The sequence below is a fragment of the Eptatretus burgeri genome, chromosome 8, assembly GCF_056783735.1.
Source record: "Eptatretus burgeri isolate ZD-2024b chromosome 8, Ebu_testis_v1, whole genome shotgun sequence".
Taxonomy (NCBI): Eukaryota; Metazoa; Chordata; class Myxini; order Myxiniformes; family Myxinidae; genus Eptatretus; species Eptatretus burgeri.
This window is the reverse complement of record NC_140968.1, coordinates 93,664,811-93,692,325: the sequence shown is the minus strand read 5'-3', so window position 1 is coordinate 93,692,325 and position 27,515 is coordinate 93,664,811. Positions and strand designations below refer to the sequence as shown.

General features: G+C 43.0%; 1 protein-coding gene across 2 annotated transcripts in view; it reads right to left on the bottom strand.

Moving 5' to 3' along the window:
- Positions 1-27,515, bottom strand: part of LOC147022300 (uncharacterized) — a 115,097-nt gene that overhangs the window by 49,721 nt on the left and 37,861 nt on the right. Inside the window, exon 3 of one of the 2 annotated variants that reach the window (XM_085893033.1) lies at positions 21,920-22,969. The exons of the other annotated variant lie outside the window; for it this stretch is intronic. Within the exon in view, the coding sequence (XP_085749159.1) occupies positions 22,874-22,969 (96 nt within the window). The 3' untranslated portion in view covers positions 21,920-22,873. Of the gene's footprint in view, positions 1-21,919; positions 22,970-27,515 lie in introns of those variants that run through there. 2 annotated transcript variants of the gene reach the window in all.

Genomic DNA, 27,515 nt, shown 5'->3' with positions numbered 1-27,515 from the left:
TATAATGTAAAGCAACAATAAAATACAGTATTAACCAGAATACTAACTTAGGAGACAACCACCTAAATGGGAAGAGAATATGGAGGATCTATTCAACAGCAAGACTCTGGTTTCATGCATGAAGTCAGCAAGCCAGAAAAGTCTTGAATGTGACAGAGAGTTGGTGAATATAAAAGCATCCCAAACAGTGTCAAAGGCAAAATATATGTCAAGAGATACAGCAATGACCCACTGGTATTTCTCTTCACCCAGGGTCTAAGCAGTCATCCTTCGGATGAAAACCAAACTTGAGGGTCGGTCAGTGATTAGACATTTAGCAAAGAGACATGATATCAGAAATTTCTCTGAATGTTATTACTTTGTTTATGGCTGGAAGAAGGCAGGGTGATTTGTAATTGAATGAATCAGGTTTTGCGCACTCTTTTGGGTAGGAGTGATGTCAGCCAAGCTCAAAGCTAATAGAATCACGGCTTAGAGTAAAATACCTGCTAAAGAGAACAGACAGAAATGCGAATTCAGCAGAGTAATATGGGTTGAGAGAACATGTGTTACGTCAACATCGATCAAATAACCTCTTTGCCTTCTCTGGAGAAAGACTCACAGCATCCAGACGGCAGTAGGAAGGAGAATACACTGCACAGAAGAAGAAATCTCAGACCTCTTCGGATATAAATAAATATACGTGTGTGTGTGTGTGTGTGTGTGTGTGTGTGTGTGTGTGTGTGTGTGTGTGTGTGTGTGTGTGTGTGTGTGTGTGTGTGTGTGTGTGTGTGTATATATATATATATATATATATATATATATATATATATATATATATATATATATATATATATATATATATATATATATACACACACACACACATACAGAGAGATGTGCAGATTTCGAGCTACTGTGAGGGATCAGGCTGGACGAGTGCAAAGCACAGGTTGTGTTGGATGAGATTACTGATAATGACAGGGAGACCTCCAATGGGGCAGGAGTCATGCTTGTCAAAGTGGTGGGGAGAGTATCCACGAAGAGATGCAGAAGAAACAAGAATGTTTCCATTAAGCAGAAAATGTTCAAGTAATCATGAAGATTCTATCGGAAGAGGTCTGAGATGATAGTTCAGTGCTGTTTGATTGGTTGAGCAATGGAAAAGGACAAGTGCTACAAGGAGCTAGAGAGTGATGGTGGGGTGTGGGGGAGCAATGGTGATGGTTTGGGTGAGTGAAGGCCAGTGGTGGAGAAACGAGTGTGGAGTATGCTAGAGTGAAGGGAGGTAGAAATGGAGAGGCAGGAGGATTAAAGATGAAGAGAAAGGTTTCAGACACATGCGTGTATTTGCTGCAAATTGGATTTCATTCTGAACTTCAAGATCCACAAGAAAATCACATTTTGGCCAAGGTGGAGGATATTGCTGTTGATATAAGAAGGAAAGCTCAGCATTCTGTATGTACAATAGCTCATGCATTTTGACTGGTTTTGTTGATAAGGAATTGGCAAATAAAAACAGGAATGAGCATGGCCAAAGAGTGAGCCTATTCCACGATGTATGACAACTTATAGGAGATCATTGATGAACAAGCTAGAACGGCAAAGGAAGAGCACATACCTCGGCCAGGTTGAGCAGTTATGTTTTGTACCTCACCGATTGGCCGGATCTGCATCCAGACCATTCGTACTTGTCACAGACTAAAATCTAATCAGCTTGTTCTTGTCACCTACCCAATGCATCCACAAAGTTTTATCATAATCTGTCCACAGTTTTTTGCAATATCATGCCTTATAGTATGTATATCAGTTTTGGCCCCAACTATTTTGGCTCCATGTTATACAGAATATCGGTGCCAATTGTTTGTGTCTTTCCGGATGCCCTTGAAGAATCACTTTAAAAATTAAAAAATTCTTGTATTCAGATCCATATCCAGAACGTCACCAAAATCGAATCAATTTGTCCCCGTCACACAACCAACCTGTCCACCACCTTTCAGCCGAATCCATCCATAACTTTTTGAAATATTGTGCTCCATATCGTTTTTCGCTCAATCTCTCAATGGTGAAAAATCACATTAAAAATTCTTGTATCTGGATCCGAATCCGAATCTTCACCAAAATCTTAACAATTCATCCTTGTCATACACCCAACCAACCTGTCCACCAAATTTCGTTTTAATCTGTCCATAATTTTTTGAGATATCCTGCTCAGACAGACAGATAGACAGATGGGTCAAAACAAAACTTTGGTCCACCTTCGGTGGCAGAGGTAATTATGAAAGCAACAGGCAACAGTCGAGAGCAACAAACATAATGCTTCGATCCCTTGATGATATTTCGTGAAAAATAAATAAAAGAAACGTTTTATCATCAATAATAATCAACCATATCAATCAATCAATAAATTTCTTACATATTACCTTACATTTAGGAATGAGATCTCAAAACACTGGACAAAGAAACAAAAAAGATGTTGTGCATAGCACAATACTTATGAAATCCATAAAACAAATTTGACCTTAAAAATAATTGGTGATTGAATTAAATGACCAAATATGCAAATCCTCTTCAAATTTCAAGTCAATTGGATGAAAATAGAGGATTTTAGAAATATGGCCTATGTCGAACTTTTGGCCAATGTTTACCTAAAAAATAAATGGCTGGTTTAATTCAGTGACCTGAAAAATAAATCCTCTTCAAATTTCAAGTTCATCGGATGAAAATTGAGGATTTTAGAAATCTCACGTAAGGTGTTGACCTTTGGCCTATGTTGACATTTAGGCCGATGTTGTCCTCAAAAAATCATTAATGGTTGAATTCAATGACCTGACATGCAAATCCTCTTCAAATTTCAAGTCAATCGGATGGAAACTGAGGATTTTAGAAATCTGACAAGGTTGTTGACCTTTGGCTGATGTTGACCTTTTGACCTTAAAAACAATAGGCTTCTTCCTTATGACAAACAATACCAGGTGGTGAAGTTTCGTGAAGATCGGTTTAAAATTTTGACCTGTAGGTGATTGACATACAAACAAATAACCAAGAAAAAGATGTCATGCAGAACACGATACTTGCAAAATCCACCCCCCCCCCTCGACAAAGGTTGTCAGTGATACATTAAATCGTCCATTTAATTAAGATTAAAATTGGCAATCTTCATCAAAGCTAGGTCAATCGGATGAAAACTGATTATTTTTCAGATTGAAATTTATGATTTTAGAAGTATAACCTTGAGTTAACCTTTGATTTTTCGACCTCAAAAATCGTTGGTTTCCCAATTCAGTGATGCACTAAACAATTGCTACTAAATTTTCAGGTTAATCGGATGAAAATTGACGATTTTTCAGATGAAATTTGTTGATTTTAGAAGTTTGACCTTGCGTTGGCCTTTGACCTTGAGCTCAAAAATAATTGCTTTCCCAATTCAGTGATGGATTATGTAAATCCTGTTCAACTTTCAAGTTTATAGGATGTAAATTGACGATTTTTCAGTTGAAAATAAATGATTTTAGAAGTTTGACCTTTCACCTTTTGATCTCAAAAATAGTTGGTTTCCCAATTCAGTAGTGCACTATGAAATTGCTGTTTAATTTTCAAGTCAATCAGATGAAAATTGACGATTTCAGAAATTTGACCTCAAGATGACCTTTGACCTCAAAATCAATTGGCTTCTCAGTTGAGACTACCTTTACAATTTGGTAAAGTTTCATGATGATCAGTTTAGAATTGTGACATGTAGACGACAAACAACCAGACACAGACAGACAGAATAACAAAATCGACTGACCAATATATTTGAAAAAAAATCTTCGATTTTACAAGTAACAAGCAAACAGACACAGACAGAATAACGCAGAAGACCAACCACAAGACTTGAAAAATATTTGATTTTTGCAAGTAATAAAAGGTAAGAATAATAAAAAATACCCCGAGCGGGAGTGTCGGTCATCTCTGCCAGAGGTCGACAGAAGCAAAATCAAATTAGGGGCATCTATAATCGATTCCATGCTCCGTGGATCTGGTCGTAGAATGCAGATCGCCAGAACAGTCGGTCACTTCAAATAAATGATGAAGGAGACACTTTTCTGAATAAGTGATCCTGACAACAGCAGGCGTGCTTTAATACTAATTTATGTGATACCTGGGGTTCCAAGACGATTTGAAATCAGCGACTCCGACAACACTAGGCGCGGTACTTACCAAGTTAAGTGATATGTGGTATCCACGTGGTAGGTAATATGGACGTGCTGCTGTGTGATCATGATAGACCATGTTGTTCTCTCTCAAACGATACAATTTACTGGCTACCACTGTACTCTGTGGCCGAGATACGATTCTCCAAACATAGCGTCAGAAGGTCGTCAGAGCGAAGTTTGAAGGGCTATAAAATCGGAACGAGAGCAAATTTCAAAAAAATGGCTCGTGTTGTTCTAGAATCTAGATAATAGTCCATAGTATCTGAATCACTAATAACATTTGATCTCTCTTGATAAATGAGGGAGGAGATACGATTTGAAATCGACCATTTTCGCAACTTTGACAGCCGCGTGACCTTGACCTCGACCTTGAACGACCCTGAAAGTTATATCGTTGTGCATGTCTCATCGACCTCTATCCATTTCACTATTGGTTATTTGTCTCCACTCGGTTTGATTGTGGACGGACGGACGGGTGGACAGACTTCGAGACTGGCTATATTAGGTCATCTCTACTGAGATGACCTAATAATGACCGCATATGTTGAAGCTCCCCGAGATCAGAAGCAACAGTCACTCAAACCCTCCAAACACCCCCTTTTGACCCTGATTTTTTCTAATACCGTGAGCTAACTTTGATATGTTATGGGTGATAAAGGTTGTGGTCACGTTTAATTGAAATTGTGTGTGTAGCTTCGGAGAAGATAGCAAACACCTATTTTAGGGAGTCAACACCTTCCCACCCCCAGAGACTCCTTTAATGAGCACAGATTTTGATACGGTCAATACAGTTTCATCGAAATTGTGTGTGTAGTTTTGGAGAAGAGAGCAAATACATATTTTAGGGTGGCAAACCCCTACCCTTTAGACCCCCTTAATGAGCGCAGATTATGGTGCGGTAAATCCACCTTCATGAGGCATCGGATATGAAGCTTGTGGCAAAGTTCAAAATCGTGCCAAGTTTCATCAAAAACGAGAACCTTCGTCCAAAGTTTTTCTAGTCGAGTCCAAAGTTTTTCTAGTCGAGTCCAAAGTTTTTCCATTTTTCTGACATTGCTGCCACCCCACGTGACCTATGATGTCATAATTATAATTTTAAAAATTCTTCAATGACGAGTCGAATCTATGGTCAAAATTTCACGCCAATCGGATGAAATTTGGTTGTTGAAATTTAGTAGTAGTTGTGGAGAAAACAAAAAATTTGCATGTACGTACCTGTACGTGTATGTACATACTACGAACGGACGGACAACCAGAAAACATGATGCCACCGGCGACATAGTCACCGGAGGCATAAAAAATCATTAAAATCATGTGTTTGGTTCAAGCAATAATGACTGAAGTGTTTTTGGACCGAGTGACTGACTGACTCACTCACTAACAGACACTGCTCGATCGCATGACTAAAATCCAGGTGAGCTAAAAATGCACATGAAATAAAATAACTATTTTATGAAGATTGGATTTCAAGAGATAAAAAAAAAACCATAACTGATGACTCAAATTTTAAAAGGTGGCGAGATCCACAGTGAGAGGAGCGGAACATATCCCTTCACTTTCATATAACCACTACGCCTATTATCTCAAGAATGCTCAAACGCGAAAACAGTATTAACAACCCCCCCCCTCCCAAAAAAAAAACCTGTACAGGAAGGCAGTTCACTATATTAAATTGCTATCTCCCAATCCCATCCACTGTCGTGTCCTCTTGGTTATCCAGAAGCGTACTCGACTCATCCTAATATTATCCCTTTATATGTCTCTTTGTATACCTGATACCCTCTGGTCCAATCCCCATATGTTATCCTTCCAACTATGTTTGTAATTAAACAGTAAAACAAAGAAGGATTTCTTTCTCAGATATGATACGAATTGCTTGCAAATGACATGCCACAGTGAAGAATGGTTTGTCAGCTCTTCTTGGCCCAAATAAGCGTAAGGTCATATTGCTGTCAAGCGCTGCCTCATTATTGTGAAATATAGTACCATAGGGAGTACAATAGGAATGAACATATATAGCTGACAGGAAAACATGATGAAGTATTTTCTTCTCTCTTGAAGGATGATGCACTTATGGTTACTTCATATTTTTAGCACAGTTGGTGTGATCTGAACCAAAATGATGATAATTTGAAAATAACTCGATCTCCATTCACTTTTATGCCTGGTGTTGGCTTAATGGTTCGGGTTGGCGGGCTTGGGATGCTAGGGTCCTGAGTTCAAATCACGCTCAGCGGTTGAATTAATACCAGGTGGGGTTCAGTGTGACCACTCCTCATTTTCATAAATGCCAAGGTGAGCCAATGAAAAAAGGCCAAGAATTCACAAGGTTTCGGAAAAGTGATGATAATAGAAAACCTATACGCCAAGAAAACCGATAGAAAACCAAGATGCCAAGGTGAACAACGAATAGCCAAGATCTTGTGAAAAAAGCCAAGGTGTAGTCACACTATTGGGGTTAACTCTGCCTGTCATCCTTCCGAGGTCGGTACAATGAGTGCCAGCTTGCTGGTATCCTGAGTCAGAGTGGTGACCCGTCCAGGATTGTGCTCAATAGCCAAGGAGACTGCTTTAGCAGCAGCAACGCTCTGCATAGAGTATGGTCCCAATAGATGGATGGATTCACTTCTCCTTAGATAGGGATAGACAATGAAAGAGAAGAAAAAGCAATGATTCGAAAAAAAGAAAGAGAATTATTAAAAAAAATTTTTAGAAAGAAATGTGAAAGCAACAGAGAACAAAGATGTCGGGAAGAACCCGGACAGATAGATTTCAGCAGTTACTCCACAAGCTCAAACGCAGCAACAAGTATAAGTGCGGATCTGTTGGACTCCTTCCGTGTGTGACGTCACGGCTCATCTGAAGAAGAAGAAGAAGAAGAAGAAGAAGAAGAAGAAGAAGAAGAAGAAGAAGAAGAAGAAGAAGAAGAAGAAGATTTCCACTTTTAATCGCTAATTTACCTACTTTATAATTCAGAAATCGGAAAAAGACACATAGATTAGCGTTGAGGTGGTCTGTTCGTTTGAGTTCCCCTTTATATTAGTCGTTCATGCCTGTTGTTTGGGTCCTTTATGACATCCCTTAAAACAGTAAGTTTCCTGTTTTGAATGATTTTCAATTTTGTATGACTGCCAGATGATAAAAAATATCCCCCTGGGGCACTGACGGTTATTTCCCCAACAGGTGGGGTGAAAATGAGGGATAAGGGGAAGGGGCCATGACCCCCCCCCTTCCTGAAGTGGTACGGTCATGGGGAGTCCAACTTAAGTTAACGACATGGTCCTTATGTTTTATGAAGAGTTTGGTCTGCATCTGGACATCGGTTTCTGAAAAAATTTCAAAAGAAATTACCTGAATTTGAGGCGAAACCCCACTTTTCAGCCTCGTATTAGGGGCAGATCCGGATGGGGAGCACAACCCCGCGAGACCTTATTGTTCTGATGTATCTTACAAAATTTGGTCTGTTTCGATCATGTAGTTTGTGAGGAAAATGTTTCAGTGAATATGAGTAGTTTGGGGAGGAGGCTGTGGCCCCTTTTCCAGGAAAGATATGGCTCTGGGGAGTAAAACTTAAGGTTAGGGCATGGTCACGATGCCACAAGCCCAGTCTGGTCTGGATGCGGTTGTCGGTTTCTGAGAAGACTTTGGAATGAAATACCAATATTTCGGGCAAACCCCCCCCCCCCTTTTAACCCCTTCTATTGGGGTTGTTGTTTTTTTTTTTGGAGACATTGTCGAGGCTCGTATGATAGCTAACACACAACGAACAAGGGGAGCAGGAGACAAGAGGGGCAGGAGAGGGAAGCACAAAACAGTGGGGAACAGAGACGTTCGGATATCTGTGGAAGGGAGAGGGAGGATGGGGCAGGGAACATGGGGGTAAACAAGATGGACACCACAGGGACTTTCAGAACGTTACATGACAGGTAACTTTCAGGAATGAAGGCAGGGAATTTGATGGTGGGTTTGGGGTGGATTAACGGGGGTGGAATAGATCGAGGTTTTGGATGGGGGAAGATAAGAGGTGGTGGTGAACAGCTGTTTTGAAGACCTGGAGGGAAGAGTGGGATTGAAGAGAGTGAAGGAGTTTATTCCACAGGCGGGAAAAAAAAGAGGAACTAGAACGGGCACTCATAGAGCGCATACCTTCGCCACCACTACTTTTTTTGTTCTTGGTATGAGTGTGGGGAACTGGTTTCATATGAATGGTCTTATGACACAAACAACATATCTAAAATGTCATGACCCCCCCCCGACTTTCGGGGGCTACGGACTAAACAACAATCAACTCGCGTCGTTTTGGCGGGTCTTCACTCGCAAGCTCGGTGAATACAACGTTTCAACAAGAGAAGGTAATCTCGTTTGATGCTGGTTTCATGCAAATCGAATAAGAATTGACTGAGTTATGCCGAAAACCGCATATTTTTCAAGGTCGTGACCCGCCCCCCCCCCGACATTTTACCCCAACCGGTGACATGTTATGACGTCATTGTGTCACAAGATTGGGCATTAAATTCTGAACATTTTGGTGCTGGGTTCATGTAAAGCAGACAAGAATTGACCGCGTTATGACAAAAACCGCATATTTTTCAAGGTCGTGACCCCCCTGACCTTTGACCCCTAACCGGTAACAAGAGTATGGGCGTCATTGTGTCATATTGCATATCACAAGATGAGGCGTTGAATTCTGAACATTTTGGCATTAGTTGCATGCTAATTGAATAAAAATTGACCGTGTTATCGTAAAAAGACGATTTTGACCTTTTCGTGACGTTGACCTTGACCTTTGACCCGAACGATCCCAAAATCTAATGAATGCTTCCTGGCTAATAACCAATCATCCCACCAAATTTCATGCAATTCGGTTTAATACTTTTTGAGTTATATGAATCACAAGATTACAAATAAATAAATAAATAAATAAATACACGCCGACCAAAACATAACCTTTCGCAGAATGCGAAGGTAATGAAAGAGTGAAGATGAGCAGTGATTCATGATTTTGGTAGTTTTACCAGATGGAGGTTGCTGGCAGACCTTGAGGACCCTGCGGAAATATGGGGGAGACATATCACAGACAGAGCGGGGGGGGGGGGTAGGGGTTGCGAGACCAGAGAGGAGACAGTAGAAGACAGAAAGACCACCGACCTGCCTGTGGTGAGAGTGAAAGGCCAAAAGACTCAGCTTCACTGCTGAATAAACCAATTGACCAAAATGTTTTGGTTTACACAGCGTGAAGCCGAGAAAGGTGAGAGGCAGGAGCACCAGCCCAAAGGGGAGAGCAATACTCCATCAGGTTGCAGATGAAAGTTTTGTATGTGGCCAGGAGCTCAAGTGGGCTGAGAAAGGACTTTGAATGATGGAGGATGCCCAGTCGGTGACTGGCTTTGGAGGCGAGGTTGGAAATGTGGCTTTCCCAGGAAGGATCATGGCAAATAGTGAGACCCAGAAGCTTGAATGAAAAGACTTCTCGAAGAGGATTGTTGAGAAAGTAGATTGGAGGGGGGGGGGGGGGTTCCAAACAGTCCTTTCGGATTGACATAGTGAGAGTGTGAGATTTGTCAGGATTGAAAGCCATGTTTCACGTGTTGGATCAGTTTGTGATTTTATCCAGATCTGCAGAGAGCAAAGAAGCTGTTGCATGCCAGTCTGAGGGATGGCAGATGATGGAGTCATCAGCAAAGAGATAAAGAGGATTTTCCAGAGTGTCAGAGAGATCATTGATGAAAACCAGAAAAAGAACAGAGCCCAGAATGCTGCCTTGAGGAACTCCAGCCTGGACAGGAAGAGTGGATGAGAGAACTCCATTTAGGGCCACACGTTGACTGTGACAGGAGAGGAAGTCTGCAAGCCATGTGTGGAGATGGCAATGGGTACCATAGGAAGAGAGTTTGGTGAGCAGGGCAGGGTGCCAGACCATGTCAAAAACACGTGATATGTCGAGGGATATGGCTCGGATTTCATGTACAGCATTGAGTACCTCCATCCATTGTTGGGAGAGCAGAAGCAACATATCTAGGGTAAAGTGACCTGGTCTGAAATTAAATTTATGATCCCAAATTAAGCCATTCGAGAAGAGGAAGGATATAATCTCTGAAGCGATGATGGGTGCCATAACCTTGCTGATGATTGGGAGAAGGATGATTGGTCTGTAGTTGCAGGGATCTGTTTTTGCACCTTTTTATCAAAGCGGTAATGCTTGCTGATTTCCAAGCAGATGGCAGATGACCTTGAGCAAATGAGAGGGTGAATAGAACAGAGAGAGGGTGAGCAAGAGCAGAGGAACAGGTTTTTAGGACATGTGAGCTGATGCCGTCTGGACCGGTTGCAGAATCTGAGTCGAGGTTTGACAGCAAGCTCTCCACCTTGTCAGGAGATAAGGACACAGAGTCCAGGGACAGCTGGGTGTGACTGGGTAAGGTGGGTACAGAAAACGATGGGTTTCGGACACTAGGTTTAGATGCAAACACAGAGTTTAGGCATTCAGCCTTTTCACGTGCGGTGTCAGCAGTGTGGACATTTGAGTTAAGGGAGGGGATGAAGGGGGAACATACGCCAGAAACAGATCTAATTAGAAACCACCAGGATTTGGAGGAGGGAGAGAGGTTTGAGAGTTCAAACTTGAGATTAGAAAGATGTTTTGTGGCTCTCCTGAGGGTAGATACACACTTGTTCCAAGCTTTATGGAAGGAACTGAGATTACCCTCAGTTGGATTTGCTTTCCATGAGAAAAAGGCAAGTTGTTTCAGGACAACTGCCTCTCCACAATCTTCAGTGTACCATCAGCAGGAGTAAGGATAGGACACCTGAAGACGAGTGGGGATAAATCTGTGCATGAGAGAGCAAGTTTCTTTGAAAAAATTCTAAGGATAAGTTGATGTTGGAGAAAGTAGTGATAGGAGAACAATCTAGACATCTGATGGCTGCTTGAAGACCCTGCTTGTCAGCCTGAGTGAAATGCCAGACTCGACGGCGCTGAGGAGGTTCTCTAATAACAGTGAGAGAGAGGTTTACTTTGACAAGTATGTGGTCACATGAACCGATTGGAGCCGAGGAAGAACAGCAGATATTTTCAGGGAAATTTGTCAAAATCAGATCCAGAACAGATGAAGTACCATTGGTTGAGATCCGCGTTGGGAAGCTGACCGATTGAGTCAGTCCCAATGAGTCGCAGAAGTCCTTTGCTTAAGTGCCATGGCAGGTGAGAGAGGTACCCACACCGAGCCAACTGGCATGATGACAATTGAAGTCACCACATATGAGGAAGAGAGAGTTTTCGAATGAGAGGATATAAGTTGGTCCATGTTTTCGGATCGTGAGGTGTAAATGGAGTCATCACTGTTTGGTGGACGGTACAACACACACACACACACACACACACACACACACACACACACACACACACACACACACACACACACACACACACACACACACACACACACACACACACACACACACACACACACACACACACACACACACACACACACACACACACACACACACACACACACACACACACACACACATATATAAAATGACCGTTTTTACAGCCATTTTTCCCTGCTGTGCAGGGGTTGGGCTTTTTCTTGAGGCAATGTTTTATGGCCGGATGCCCTTCCTGACGCCAACCCTGGTCGCCTCTTATGACACACAGGGATATGGTACACCTATTCTAACCGGGGCATACACTGGGACCAGTACACTGGTATGGTACTCATTTCACCGACCTCGGAAGGATGACAGGCTGAGTCAACCCCCTGGTGTTAATTCAGCAGCCAACGGGGCTTGAACTCAGGACCCTGGGATCCCAAGACACCACCCTAACCACTAAGCCAACACCAGGCTTACACACACACATATTATATATATATATATATATATATATATATATATATATATATATATATATATATATATATATATATATATATATATATATATATATATATATAGTGGGAGTAGAGGAGATGCCATAGCCAGAGGTATTCCTTGGGGGTGTGAGAGAGTGAGTGCAGTCCTTGGAGAGTGAGGAATAGAGTTTTTGATGAAGAGAACAACTCCTCTACGAGGACGAGGCTCAGGTCTGTCATATGGAGGAGGGAGTAACCAGGGAGAGATACTTGGAAGTCAGAGACGTCTTGAAGAAGGAAAGTTTCTGTTCGGCAGATATCTGGTTTGTTAGTGGGTGGATCTGTATGGGGAGCACAATGCCATGAGACCTTACTCTCCTGATGCATTGTACCAAATTTGGTCCCTATCAGGCAGGTAGTGTTTGAGTTCTTGTTTTCGTAAAATGTTAACGGACATACTTACATACGGATGGACACCGGGACCCACTCTATGAGATTATTTCAGTGAAATAACTGAAAAATTACCATGCGCCTCTATGCATGCGTACTTGGGACAAGATTCCATACAATTTACCAAATTCAGAGCCAAAGTAGTGCGAAACTGCAGGTTTGTTTTCCGATTCATGTTCCAATTTGTGTTCCAAATATAACATTTAAATGAAATCAAGTTGTTCCTTGATCATAGATTGATGTCTGGAGACAGAAAGACGAAGTGAGCCAATTGCTTCACCCCACTTTTCGTTTTGCGCACGGGGTAATAATTACTACTCACAGCCAACAACGCCTTTGTCCATAGCTCAACGGAGTACTGCTCTCTGATATATGAGCTTGAGTCCCAGCATCATATCTGTCCCTCCTGGATTCTGTGAAACTTGTAAGATCTTTAACATTATTGGCATGCCATACGATGAGGTTGAAGCACAAGGTCTGTTTCTCTCATATCAAAAACAGGTCAGTGGCCCCTCTATTTTTTACCACCTCTCCTCTGGTCAAGCTCTATCTACTTTCCCAGCTTCCTGATCCTTCACACATCCTCCAGGATATACATATTCTTCTAGTAACCCCCTCTTGGTTAAACCCTCAAAATCCAGGCTTTCCACACACTTCAACCCTTAAGCTACTCTTTTCTCCTGTTTTTATAACTGCCTTCAGGAGAATGTTCAAGTCAATCCTTCCTTCCAGGGCTTCAAACAAGCAATTCACCAGCATCTCTTGTCATACACCATCCATAACTCGCAATATTTTCTATCCCCATTCATCTTACTTAACCAAAACCGTTGTTATACTTACAGGTGACCGTGGTTCTGCTCCCTCCTCTGTGTCCTCATTTCCTGATCATCAATTCCATTGTTTGTTGTGTCCTAATGTGGTCCCACTACCCCCACCATCAATACACTGCCCATTTACCCTGTCACCCCACTCTTTCCTGAGCCTAGATTTTGGAGAGAAAAAGGAAACAACATAATGTTCCAAATGAAATTTAATATCTTCCAGCTGCAAGAGATTCACTATAATTGGTCAAAGCAATCTGTCCTAATAAATGTTAAACTTGTTCTCACCAATTATCCCAGACATCAGTGCTGTTCCTATGATATGACAAAGAGCGTCAAAAGTTTTTCTGATGCCTGGGTTATGCTTTTAATTCTCTCGTTTCAACTTCATCCTCGCTTCCCTTGCTCCTCACAAAACAAAAATCCTTGACAACATGTCTTTTTTTGTCGATTGTAAAACTCAGTGTTTTGGGTCTGATATTCGTTATTTTTGAAATCCCTGAATTTATGTCACTTAATAGATTTCACCACAACCTGCACTTTCTTTCATTTTGTGTTAATGAAGTGTTGTTGTCAAATCATTCAACAAAAAGACGCTCAACTACAAAGGCACAAATGTTTATAGATCTATGCAAGATAGCTTCCTCTCGTTCAGTGCAGCTTACTCATTCTCTGTTGCCCTGCAGAACATAATGTCGACAATCCAGTTCAAAGCACATTTTTCATCCTTATTACAACTCACCAAAACCGGTTTTCCATCCATGGTCGTGCCTTCTTTCTTGAACTGTATCACAAATCATCATATTTTGGTTTGCCTGATCTACTTACCCCAAGGTCATTGTCATCGTTGGTGGTGCTTTCACTTTCAAGTAATTTTTGTTTGAATTTGGATTGTCTTCTGCATTTAAGCAATGTTTCAATGGGTTCAAAACAAAAACCTATGAATAATAGGAGAAGGCGTTGTATTATGAACCCCCTCCTCCCGCCCCCCAAGACTGCACCAAAAAAAACAACTTGGGCATTTTTTTTTCACTTTTTACATTCCTATAGATCAGTGGTTTTCAAACTTTTTTTAGTGGCTACCCAATTTCAGAACCTCTCTACATCGCGCGACCCAAAAGATTCAAAACCCAATTCATAATATATAAGATAAGATTTCATATGACACAAGAACATTTACTGTTTACTTTATTCACCATCGTCATGTTTTCATAGACGAGTAAACAGAGAATAGCCGACAGTATCCAAATAGTACAGTTGAATGTTTCAGAAGTTTAGTCCGAATGACATTTAGATATATTAGTCCATGGGCCCAGGCCAGAAATTCCACTTGGCGGTACCATCTAAGGAAACCAATCCTAGTTATGATTTTTGAATTGGTGTATATATATATATATATATATATATATATATATATATATATATATATATATATATATATATATATATATATATATATATATATATATATATATATATATATATATATATATATCATATTTTGATGTGATAACCATTGCAGACTGGCAGCTTATTGGTAGTTATCATCTCTGGAATGTACCCACCCTCCGCATAATGAAAGCGAAAAGGCAAACAAATCTGGATATCCTGAGCTGTTATTGAATGATATTACCTTCATGGGATGTGTCAATAGTCCATTGTGTGATTTTCCCCCAAAACGTCAATATCTCAGAATGGTAAAATGGTAAAAATGCAAAATACATACACTAAGCTGCTCTTCTGGAACGGTTATCATATATTGAAATAATCATATAGTCCCTACCAATAACTTAGTAGCCCTAAAGTTTGGTTTCCCAGATGGTACCGATATATGCCTGGGCCCATGGACTACATCAGTGAGAAGGATGAGCCTGTTTTTCAGAAACCAACTTCTCTATTCATGGAGAAGTAGATGACAATGCCAGGATCATATCATGCTCCATTTCTAGGCGATTTCTGTACTTTGTTTTAATCACCACCATGGTGGAGAACGACTGCTCACAAAAGTATGATGAAGGATATGGCATGAGAACCTCAATGGCGTGCCATGACAGGGTCGGGTACGACGGCAGCATTTTGCACCAGAATGTCGACAACGAATTCATCCGCGCAAGGGCCTGCGCTCCTGAATCCTGCTGGAGCTTTACAATCTCTTCCTGTGCTGTATCATCTTCATCAGCAATCGAGTCCAGTGGAGCCGTGAAAGGGTCCCGAACCACAGAAAAGGACTGCACATCCAGCTCAGGGAAATAGTGCTCGAACTGTTCAATGAGTGACCGAAGGTGACGTGCTGTCTCCCCAGAAAGACTGTCGAGCTCAGTATCATCGTACTGTCAGGTCGTTAGATGCTCCACCAGATGGGGGGAAATGCTGAAGCGCTTAACAGCTGCTTTGTCTGCCAGTAATTTTAGAGTCGTCAGAAATCTGCTCATTTTGTCATGAAAAATCATGAGGTTGGCGTCTTTGCCTTGGAGGGAGCGGTTGACGACATTGAGCTGTTCAAAGATGTCAACGAGATAGCACAGTTCTGACAGCCAAGAGTCCGACTCAAGCAACGCTACCCATGCCGTTTTCCCTTGTGTGCGTAGGAACTCCTTCAGTTCATCTTTGAGCTCGTAAATGCACAGAAGGTTTCCTCGAGATAACCATCTGACTTGAGTGAAGAATAGTAAATTCTTATGGTCGACGTCCATCTCCTGGCAGAATAGCCTGAATAACCTAGTGTTGAGGGCGCTCAATTTGATGTAATTCACCATTTTTACGACTTCTGAGAGCACGCTCTGCAAGGTTTCTGGCAAAGTAAGAGAGGCGAGCGCTTCTCGGTAAATCACGCAGTGTACCATGGAGGTCTGAGGAGCCACCTCAAGCAATTTAACCTTGAATCCAGAACGCATTCGTAACATTGCTGGCGCGCCTTCTGTTGTAGAACCGAGCAACTTTCCGAAGTCCAGATCATGGTCACGATAAAACTGCTCTACTTTCCCAAAAATGTCCTCGCATTTGGTGGTGGCATCCAATGGTTTGATGAGCAGAGGCTCATCAACAAAGTTATTAGCCTTGATGAAGTGGACCTAGACGATGAGTTGCGCGTACGATGCGATATCAGTGGTCTCGTCCAACTGTATGGCATGCCATGGCGATTCCTTGATCTTTTGTACGACCTGAGCCATTTCATCCAGACTCACATCTTCAATTCTGCATTGGATGGTGTTGTCAGAGAGGGGTATAACTGCCAGTTTCTTCGCCGCTTCCTCCCCAACCATCAGAGATACCATGTCCTTTGCACATGGCAGCACGAGTTCTTCCGCAATGGAGTGGGGCTTTTTAGTCTTGGCAACATGGAGCGACACTCGATACGAGGCCTCTAATGCCCGAGAATTGGTCTGATGGCATGTACCCTCTCTGTCAAGATGCGTATTCTTGAGTGCAAGAAGTTTCCTCTCAAAGAACTATCTCTCCTTATCCTGATAAGGCGCATGTTTTGTAGTCAAATGCCTCTGCAACTTATTTTGTTTCATAGACTCTGAAGAAAGCACTTCAAAACAAATCACACACTGAGGCCTCTGTGCCCCACTTTTATCCACCACGTAGTAAAATCCAAGGTCCAGAAATTTATCCTGGAAAGAACGTTCTCGAGATTTGCTGGTGGCCGGTGCTGCCATCACAAATAAGGTCTCGAGTCGTACGTGGAGACGTGAATAGACGTTAATGATAGAGTCAGAGTCTGAGTCTGAGAGGCTGTGGATCAAACCACTAATTCCCCACCAAAATGAACCGCCCTTCAGCGAGCCCGCGCATGGGCTGGATCCCATTCCAAGCGTCATATTGCACCGGTTCCCATACTTTGAACGAACCGTTTATATTACATCCCATAAAGCGAACACTGATTGAAAATAGACAATTTTTTTTCGTTGCAAGCAGACGTCCGCGACCCCACGAAATTTGCACGGCAACCCCACTTGGGGTCGCGCCCCCGGGTTTAAAAAACCAAGCTATAGATCAACATCATCTCTTGTGTCCATCTTGCCTTCCTCACCGTTGTTACAGACTTTTGTCTCTGTAACATCAAGTTGCCGCAAATGCTAAATACAAATGCAGGCAATCCATCCTACAAACCACACTTTCCATCTTCCATTTTGTCATCGAGCCAGAATGGCACTTGTTAGAGCACATACCTACACCAGGCTGAACAGTTTACGTTTTATATCCCACCGATAGGCAGGATGTGCATTGGACAATTCATCCTTGTCACACAAAAATATTGTTGCGGTTCTCGGAACCGCATGCATACAACAGATAGGTGCCCCAAGACAATTATTCCATTAGTATACGTGTAGATAGTCCCCTTCCTTTTGTTTAGCCGGACAACAAGGGAGTGCGTTGCGATGATCTAATAGCTAGGGTTGCTTCAATCATTTTTTCCTTCATTTTATCCCCACTCTTCTTCTTTTCTGATTATGCCTGAGGTAAATCAGCCATGTGCGCCTTCGCTGTGAGGTGGGGCCTCGTAGAGGCCAGCGCGTGCGGCGCCATGGTGGGAAAACTGTAGCGCCAAGTCATGTGGTGTGCTAGTTGGTGCTGGACTATTAACTCGAGCTTCCGATGGTCTGGGGAGAATTGCCGATTGCATTAGAAAGGCATGCAAGTAAATACAGTACTTCTTCGGCCGAGATCACATTTGCCACGGCGGCCGTGGGGTCTCCAAAATCTGCGGCCACTTGCAATTATACAGTGGCCGCAGTATTTCCACGGTCACACCATGTAGCAGTCACATATGTTTTTATTTTTCGGGTAGCCGCACGGCCTATTTAGAAATCGTGGAGACCGAAAACATGGGGGTGCCGTACGGTCTTTGATTTGATGTCGTACGGTGACCTTAGGGCGTCGCTGCGGCGGCCATAGAATTTTCAAGGCAGACGCAAGGTGCCCGCAAGGCGACTGCAGGGGGGCCCTAAGGCGAACGTGTGGCCAGACGGACGGTAACGAGTGGGTATACATACCAGTTCTTTTTTTTCTGAAATAAAAATATACCAGTATATATAACTGAATATACTATAACTATAATATACCGTTGTGCCCCAGAATCCGAACGCCCCATTGTTTGAACAAATTGGAATCCGAACAATTTTTTCGAGAAAATTTTGCCTTAAAAACCTAATACATTTTAAAAAACCGAACACAACGTGGCGTTCATGTTTGTTCACGTGTCTCCCCCACCTGTTCGAGCCGCATCTTCAAGCTTTGTTCATTTAGTTCATCGGTGGAAGTCCTCGTGAATGCATCTCTCGTGTGTCGATCGATACTTTAGGCCTCAGTCACATTTGCTCTACGGCGAGGTTACGGCGGCCGTAACCCTCTGAATTGACAGAAACGTGCGGCGGCCGCAGAGAAACTGAGGTGGCCTCAGGGTGGCCCTATGCCGTATGGCTATATTTTACAGGCCGTAAGGTCGCTGTGGAATTATAACGCGGAGTTATAACTTTTTTCATTTCTACGTTCGCCGTAGAAATTTGACAAGCCGAAACAAAAGAACTGGTAAAAAAAATAAAAAATAATAGAATTAACACATTCGTTACCGTCCGTCTGGCTGCACGTTCGGCATAGGGTCTCCCTGCAGTCGCCTTGCGGGCACCTTGCATCTGCCTTGAAAATTCGATGGCCGCCACAGGAACGCCCAAGGTCACCGTGCGAGATCAAATCAAAGACCGTATGGCACACCCATGTTTTCGGTCTCCGCAATTTATAAATACCCCGTGCGTCTACCCGAAAAATAAAAACAGATGTGACTGCTACATTGTGTGACCGTGGAAATACTGCGGCCTCTTTATAATTGCTAGTGCCCATACATTTTGTAGACCCTCCGGACGCCGAGCCAAATGTGACTTAGGCCTTACCTCGTGTTTTCACCTTCATTTGTGATGTTTGTTTTTTTAATCATCTTGTGTTTTAATTAATAACAAAAAAAGCAATCCGATCACGTGGTGTGACGGACTGTTGGGCAAGGATTGAATTTCACAGCAAAACCAGTTGTAATTTGGAATATCCATGATTACGTCAGCCCGATGCGTTTGAAGAAAGTGATTGTGGTTCTGCGGGCATCATGTTTGATGAGCTGCCCTGGGGGCAAAAGTGGGTTTTCTTTGGGTCCACGAACGGATTAATTCACTCCATTATTTCTTATTGGGAAAATATTTTTGGAATCCGAACAGCCTCCTGGAATGAATTAAATTGGGATTCTGGGGGCACCACGGTATAGGCAAACACCTATACTCCGATCTCTAGCGGTAGCGCACGGTGGACGCAGACTGCCACGGAGGCCGTACGTCGGTGCACGGCGGGCGTAGGGGAACTGTGCGTCGACCCTGCGTTGCCCACAGGTAGTCACACAGACCGCAAGGCCACCGTACGGCGACCGTGTAAATAGTGTGGCCGCCGTAATTTTTTGGGGGTTGGGAAAATTCATTTTTCATTGAGAAGATCTTACGGCAGCCGCACGAATAACGCAAGCCCACCGTGCGCCCTACGTAGGTCGATGTGGAACACATCTACGTCATAGCTTGGCTTGTCGAATTGCTATGGCGAACGTAGAAATGAAAAAAAAGTTATAACTCCGCGCTATAATTCCACGGCGCCCCTACGGCCTGTAAAATATAGCCAAACGGCGAAGGGCCTCCCTGAGGCCACCTCAGTTTCTCTGCGGCCGCCGCACGTTTCTGTCAATTCAGAGGGCGTACGGCCGCCGCACGTTTCTGTCAATTCAGAGGGCGTACGGCCGCCGTATCCTCGCCATAGAGCATATGTGACCTCGGCCTTAAGAGGCTGCACGAATGGTGTTTTTCACTGCACGGGAAACACGGCCAGCACGTCGCCCACGCTGCACGAAACACGTACAGAGGCCGATAAAGCAGACTCCACGCCATGTTGGGCAGGAATCGAGTGTGCGAGTAGAAGCGGATTGTTCTTTTTAACCTCAATACCCGACACATATTGGTGTTCACCCTGCGCACACGCTAGCATAGTCGTGTGACCGTGAGCGCTGGCCACGTGCATAATGGCAGAACCAGGCGCACTGTATGGAATGCGCTTGAAAGCAGACACGTACGTAGCTCGTGAAACGTGCACGGATTTATCCATGGCGATGTACCTTCGGTCCTCGCTGGCAGCGGTGGATTCTCCATGGATGGTGAACGTCTTCTCGTCTCTGTGGCTAGTGAGGCTGCGATCGAGCTCGGGAATGTACAGTGCTGGCCACGTTGGCGCGCGTGGAACGAGTGCATTGATCGACGCTGATCGAACGCCCGAGCTGGCATGCGGGACCCTCGAACGGTCGCCTGGGGGGTTTTGCGGGATGATTCGCGTACCAATTTTGGTGTGGGCGATTCATGTCATCTCGTGGGTTTGGAGTGCAATATTGCCGCTCTCTGAGAAGGCCTTGCCGGAAACGAAGTGAGGCAATTTCCGGCCAAAGCTGGTGGGCCACATGAGGGGTCGGGGCCAATCGGAGCGCCCAATTTGGGTGATGACGTTTGGATTCGGCATAGACCCCCCGAGCTGCGGGCCCTATAAAGGTCAGGGAAGTCCCTCTTGCCCAGTCGGTCTGTTTCCTGCTCCTCGTCTCCGCCCACGCCTCGTCGACACTGCGACGACCCGCCTCCTGCTCCTCGACTCCGCCTCATCTCCGCCCACGCCGCGTCGACCCCACCCGCTTGCCTGATCCCTCCTACTACTCCACCCTCGCCCTCTCTACTCCGCCCTTTCTCCACTCAAGCTCCTCCTTCACGAACACAGTCTCCACACATGCAGCTTGGGCCAGAGACAACGTGCCCACTGTCGGGTACCACACCCCGGAGCATCCCCCCCCCCCGCAACGTATTGGTGGCACGTCGTGCTATCGGGTGCACAGGTACTGAGATCATAGCCTTAGCTCCCCCCCCTCCCTGGTTGCAAAACTCCCTCTTCTTCAGGTTTTCTGTGTCTGTGTGTGCTGTTGCCTGTCTGCTGAAGTAAGACTGCAGAAGATTGTTATTATTATTGTTATTATTTTCGCGTTAAGTCTGCTCTGTGTCCCCTTTTGTAAGTTGCCTGTTTATTGTCGCACCACACGCTTCTTTCTATCCCTGCACAACACACCCCAATAAATCATCACTGTGCCACATATCTTTCCTTGCCTGCCTGTAATAAATGCTTATGTCTAAATGTTCCCTGCTCGTTTTTGCCTTTTCTTTCATTGATCCAGCATGGTCTGAATCCTGCTTTAGCCGCGACTTCATTCCCAACGATCCGTTCCTTTTAGCCAGTACATCCTTGGCAGTGTTGCTCGGCTGCATCCGATCTGGAAAAGTGATCTGATCCAGTAGAGTGATCCGGTTCGGACAAGGCGTACCGAGGGTGTGTTCCCCAGTAATTAAATCACGTGATTAATTAGGTAACCCGATTAATACAGAGACCAGAGGTCCCTCGGTCACGCGGTTGAGTTATTGGCGTCCACGGTTGGTTAAGCGACCCGCCACGTCACGGAATTATCCGTGTGCGACGGCCTACAATTCCGGATAGCTTCCCCCACCCTACTGGTCTTCTCACCCGACCCCCCAACAATATAATCGGCTTGTTTTTGTCACCTACCCAACTCATCCACAAAGTTTTGTCAAAATCCGTTCACAGCTTTTTGAAATATCATCTAAATATATGAAAGCCTTGTGTATATATTCCTCTGTCACACAGGAAGTGATGTCATATTTGTTACTGAAAGTGAGCACACATAATATCAGTGTTAGCACAATTCACAATTCTGTTTACGCTCAGGAAAGGTGAATTTATGCCATCCAAATCTTTTACTACACACTTCTGAATTTGGGTTGATTGTATGACCATTCCAGTTGTTTTCACAACTATAATGCTGGAGGTGAAACGTCAGTAATTTTTATTTGCAGGTGGCGAAATTTACTCGGTCATTTGAAATTCCGTTATCACTTTGATAAGAAATGTATTTCTAAAATAATCATACTTTTCTTTATGAAACAAAAGTAAATCCACAAGCCCGTGAGTTATATTCTTTAACAATTGTGCTGTGATGGTGGTGATGCTGTATCCAGCCCCGACATTTTTGACGGGCTTAACAAGAGTGCTATTTGCCCCATTTTTCAATGGTGAAGAATCACTTAAAAAATTATTGTATCTGCATCCGGATCCAGATGTTCACCAAAATCTAATTGGCTTGTTCTTATCATCTAACCGACTCATCCACCAAGTGTTGTCAAAATCCATCCACAACTTTTTGAGAAATTGTGCTATATCCTTTCTGGTCCCATTTCTCAATGGTGAAGAGTCACTTATAAAAAAAAAAAAAATTCTCACATCTGGATCCAGAATATGATCTCCACCAAAATCGAATCAATTTGCCCTTGTCAGACATCCAACCTGTCCACCAAATTTCATACAAATCTGTTGATAACTTTTTGAGATATTGTGCTATATATTGTTTTTAGCCCAATCACTCAATGGTGAATAATCACTTTAAAAATTCTCGTATCCGGATGCGAATCCTGATCTTCACCAAAATCGAATTGTTTCATCCATGCTGGGCGTAGTGGTGTGCGCCTGTAATCTGGCTCTTTGGTGGCTGTGGTTGGCGTTCTAGATTCTCGTTCTTCCATGAGCTTTGACTCTGTATCCAAAAAAAAAAGAAAAGAAAAAAAAAAGACCAATTTAGCATTCCCACGTGAACACACAGCTCAAATAATGCTGGGATCCCAGGTTCAAATCCCATGTATACAGTTTTGATATGTCCATTATCTACTCATATCCATGTGGTTCATATTAAAATTTTGTACAGGTAGTGGACAAAAAAATGGAAACACCAAAGTAAAGTAACTTCATAGGGCGTTGGGCCACCACGTGCGGCCAGTACGGCCTGTACGCACTGTGGCATAGAGTCAACCAGCGTCTATAATTCTGCAGGAGGGATGCGGCACCATTCTTCGATGAGAAAGTAAATCAACTCACACCTGTTTGACGGAAGTGGAAAACACTGTCTCAGGTGTCGTTCCAGAATATCCCATGAATGCTCAATTGGTTCAGATCTGGTGACTGAGAAGGCCATGACATGACATGTTTCCATTTTTTTTGTCCACTACCTGTAGGTGCTGATCTATCACAGATAAGAAATTAATTGGAAATATGCAAACTATTCCAAAGTTGTGGAGGTATCATCATGTCAAGGAGAACGTGAACTGATTGCAATGTCAATGCATTTCACCGATGATCTCCTCAATTTTTTTAAAGCAACAGGCAATATAAGTACACTTGTGTTTCGTGACAAAGCCAAAGATGTGTTGAATGTGATTTCTGATGCTCACGATGATGACTTGGAACAAGCTATTAAAAAGTGGGATACTAAGATGCATATGCTAGTGTTGAATGAACACCAATTTTGGCAGAAGAATTTACGAGTCAAACCATGATGGATCATCTCAGTAAGTTTTTACTCAACACAACTCAGAAACTTTCGATGATTTATTTATTCAAATGCAGCCTTTTTGTTTGTCTGCCTGTGAGCAGGATATCTCAAGAAGTTATGGATGGATTTGGGTAAAATTTGGTGGGCAGGTTGGGTGTGTGACAACGATGAATCGATTAAATTTTGTTGAAGATCCTGATCCAGATACGACAGTTTTGTAATTTTCTAAGCCTATCAGTGGGATACAAAACGTAAACTGTTGAGCTTGGTAGAGGAATTCTCTCCACCGAGTGCCATCCCACTTGAATACAACAACAGCACTCCCACTGTTAGGCCAGATCTGCATCCGGATCTTCATAAAAATCGAATTGGCTTGTTCTTGTCACCTACTCAATTCATTCATTAAGTTTTGTCATAATGCGTCCACAACTTTTTGAAATATTCTACTCACACACAAACAAACAAACATAAAGGAGTGAAAACGTAATCTCCGTCCATCTTCGGTGGTGGAGGTAATGATAACAGTAAAGCCTAAGTCACATTTGGCACGGCGGTCGTAGGGTCTACAACATCTACGGCCACGAGCAATTATAGGGTGGCCGCAGTATTTCCATGGTCACACAATGTAGCAGTCACATGTTATTCTTTTTCGGGTAGCCGCACGGCGTATTTAGAAATTGTGAAGACCGAAAACATGGGGGGTGCCGTACGGTCTTTGATTTGATGTTGCACGGTGACTTAAGGGCTTTGGGCGTCCCTGCGGCGGCCATAGAATTTTCAAGGCAGACGCAAGGTAGCCTCAAGGTGCCCGCAAGGCGCAGGGGGGCCCTCAGGCGAACGTGCGGCCAGACGGACGGTAACGAGTGGGTATATATACCAGTTCTTTCTTTACTGAAATAAAAATAAAACAGTTCGGAATATACCAGTATATAGATATAACTGAATATACTATAACTATATATATATATATATATATATATATATATATATATATATATATATATATATATATATATATATATATATATATATATATATATATATCTGAATATACCAGTTCGGTGTATAGGCAAACACCTATACTCCGATCTCTAGCGGTAGCGCACGGTGGACGCACGGTCGACGCAGACTGACACGGAGGCCGTACGTAGGACGCACGGCGGGCGTAGGGGAACGATGCATCGACCCTGCGTTGCCCGCAGGTAGTCACACAGACCGCAAGGCCACCGTACGTTGAACACAGGGACGCCTTACGACTACCCTACGGCGACCGTGGAAATAGTGCGGCCGCCATAATTTTTTGGGGGTTGGCAAAATTCATTTTTCATTGATAAGAGCCTATGGCAGCCGCACAAATAAAGCAAGCCCACCGTACGCCCTACGTACGGTCGACGTGTAACACATCTATGTCACAGCTTGGCTCGTCAAATTGCTACGGCCAACATAGAAATGAAAAAAGTTATAACTCCGTGCTACAATTCCACGGCGACCCCTACGGCCTGTAAAAGATAGCCATACGGCGCAGGGCCACCTTGAGGCCACCTCAGAAACTCTGTGGCCGCCGCACGTTTCTGTCAATTCAGGGGGGGTACGGCCACCATATCCTAGCCGAAGAGCAAATGTGACTTAGGCCTTCTGCTTGATGAAATGTGCAGATTTTGTTTTTCTCATTTATGTCCAAATGGAGGAGAGCACTGGAAAAGAAACCATGGAAACCAGTCATTTCTGCAAAATGCTCAATATTGCCAGTTTGACACCCTCGACTTTCTGATTCTGCATGGTCTGAAGATTTAAAAAAAAATAAAGAAAAACCCATTGTGGGACCTTCAAACAAAGTACTTATCTCAACTCTCAATTCATAAAATACCAACACAAAATAGAAATTGTGTCGATGACACGAGAGAAGACAAAAGATAAATGTCAAAATACAAGAGCAAAAATATTTTCTTGTTTTAATACGAATCTTAAGAGATACAAAAACCAGGATTAGTTATCATTTCAAAACACTTCCAGATTAACACAGTTGAGTCAGGTATGCATTATTTCAAAAACGGATTTACCAGACTTCGTTAGATTATGGTTAGAATGGTTAGAGTCTGGAAGGTTGGTGGATCAATTCCGACCCTGGCTGAGTCATATGAATGACTTTAATAATGGTATGTACTGCTTGCTACCTTGTATGACGATCAGCATTTAAAGGATAGAACACTGTGCGGAGGGAAAGCAAGGTCATAAAAATGGCATCGCTGGGAGCCAAAGTGTCATAGGAAGTTATGTCACTTCCTCAAAGCTAGGTGACTGTGTTTGTCTGAAGTCAACTCCGGTATCGTCTCATGTATTTGTCCATATGTATGTGCGTGATTTGTGTTGCAGCTACTCCATGAGCCTTAAGCACGGCAGAAGAAAAAAAAAAAACATTTTATGATGCGTAAAATGATTGACCAAAGTGCAATAACTTTCACGATAAATTAATGTTCTTGGATATCAAATCAAAACCATTTGGGTTGGGATAAAATCTGGCCCACTTCCAATAGCTGGATTGCACTGATGAAATTGAGACCTTCTGATATATTATTCCCACGCTTTTTGAAACCATCCAATAAGCTCCCCTGAACGACATTCCAGGTGAGCTAAAACATGGGGGGATATTGTAATCATCTCCGTCTGTCCATCCATCTCCTCCTAAACAGTTGGGCAGATAGTAATCAAACTTGGTAGTTATGATCATCATATGGCACAAAGGTGAAAGAGTGGTGTCATTTTGACCCCACCACCTGGGGAGGGGTCAAAAGGTCAAATACCAAAAAATGCAATTACAGGCACATTTTGAAATGTTATTAAAATAAAACTTTGTATATGTAATTGCCATAAGAAGATGCAGCAAATATGTAATGAGTTTTTGGGATTTTACCCCCAGTTCATGCCCCAAAAGATGGTCAAAATGTCAAAGGTCAACTTCACATAAAATGGTCAATTTTCATCTAATTGACCTGAAATTTTAAGAATTTGCATGTTGGGTCACTGAATTGGGTCACCAATCAAAAGCTAGAAGCCGATTGTTTTTTGTATATCAAAAGGTCAAAGGTCAAGGTTGCATAAAATATAAATATGTTAGTCATATAAATATGTCAGTGACCCAATATGACCCAATTTGAGTGTCACCTGTTTTGTCCAAAGGTCAAGGTCATGAAATTGTTGATTTCCATCTGATTGACTGAAAATTTGAGTAGGGTTTGCCTACTGGGTCACCAAAAAGCCGATTGCTTTTGAGGTCAAATGGTCAAGGTCAACTAAAATCGTCAATATTTTTGTATTTTTAGCTGTTTTTGTCATGTTTAGCATACGGAAGAAGAAGAAATCCAAATACAAAGCGGACGCGGATGGGCTTTGCATTTTCAGATGCTTTATTCTTACTTTTGTTGTTATAAGCGACCTTGGAAAAATTCCTCGATAAGCTACCTATACACCTCAACACAGATTTTGCCCAAAGTGGAAAATCCCCTTGGGGAGGAGGGGCAAACAAAGGCATTAAAACCTCCATCGAGTGACCCTTAGTCCTGTTAGGTTTGGTTGAGATTAGATAAGTTGAGAGATGGTTGAGACAATTAGCTTGCTATTGTTTGCCAAGACAGCTGTTACTTGTCAACTGTTTCATTGGAGTGCTTGCGCGAGTGCTTAAGCCACTTGGAGAGCGCTCTACAAGCTGCTTGGTTGTTCCTTTGCAGGCCATGGCAATACACGGGAAAAGTATCCG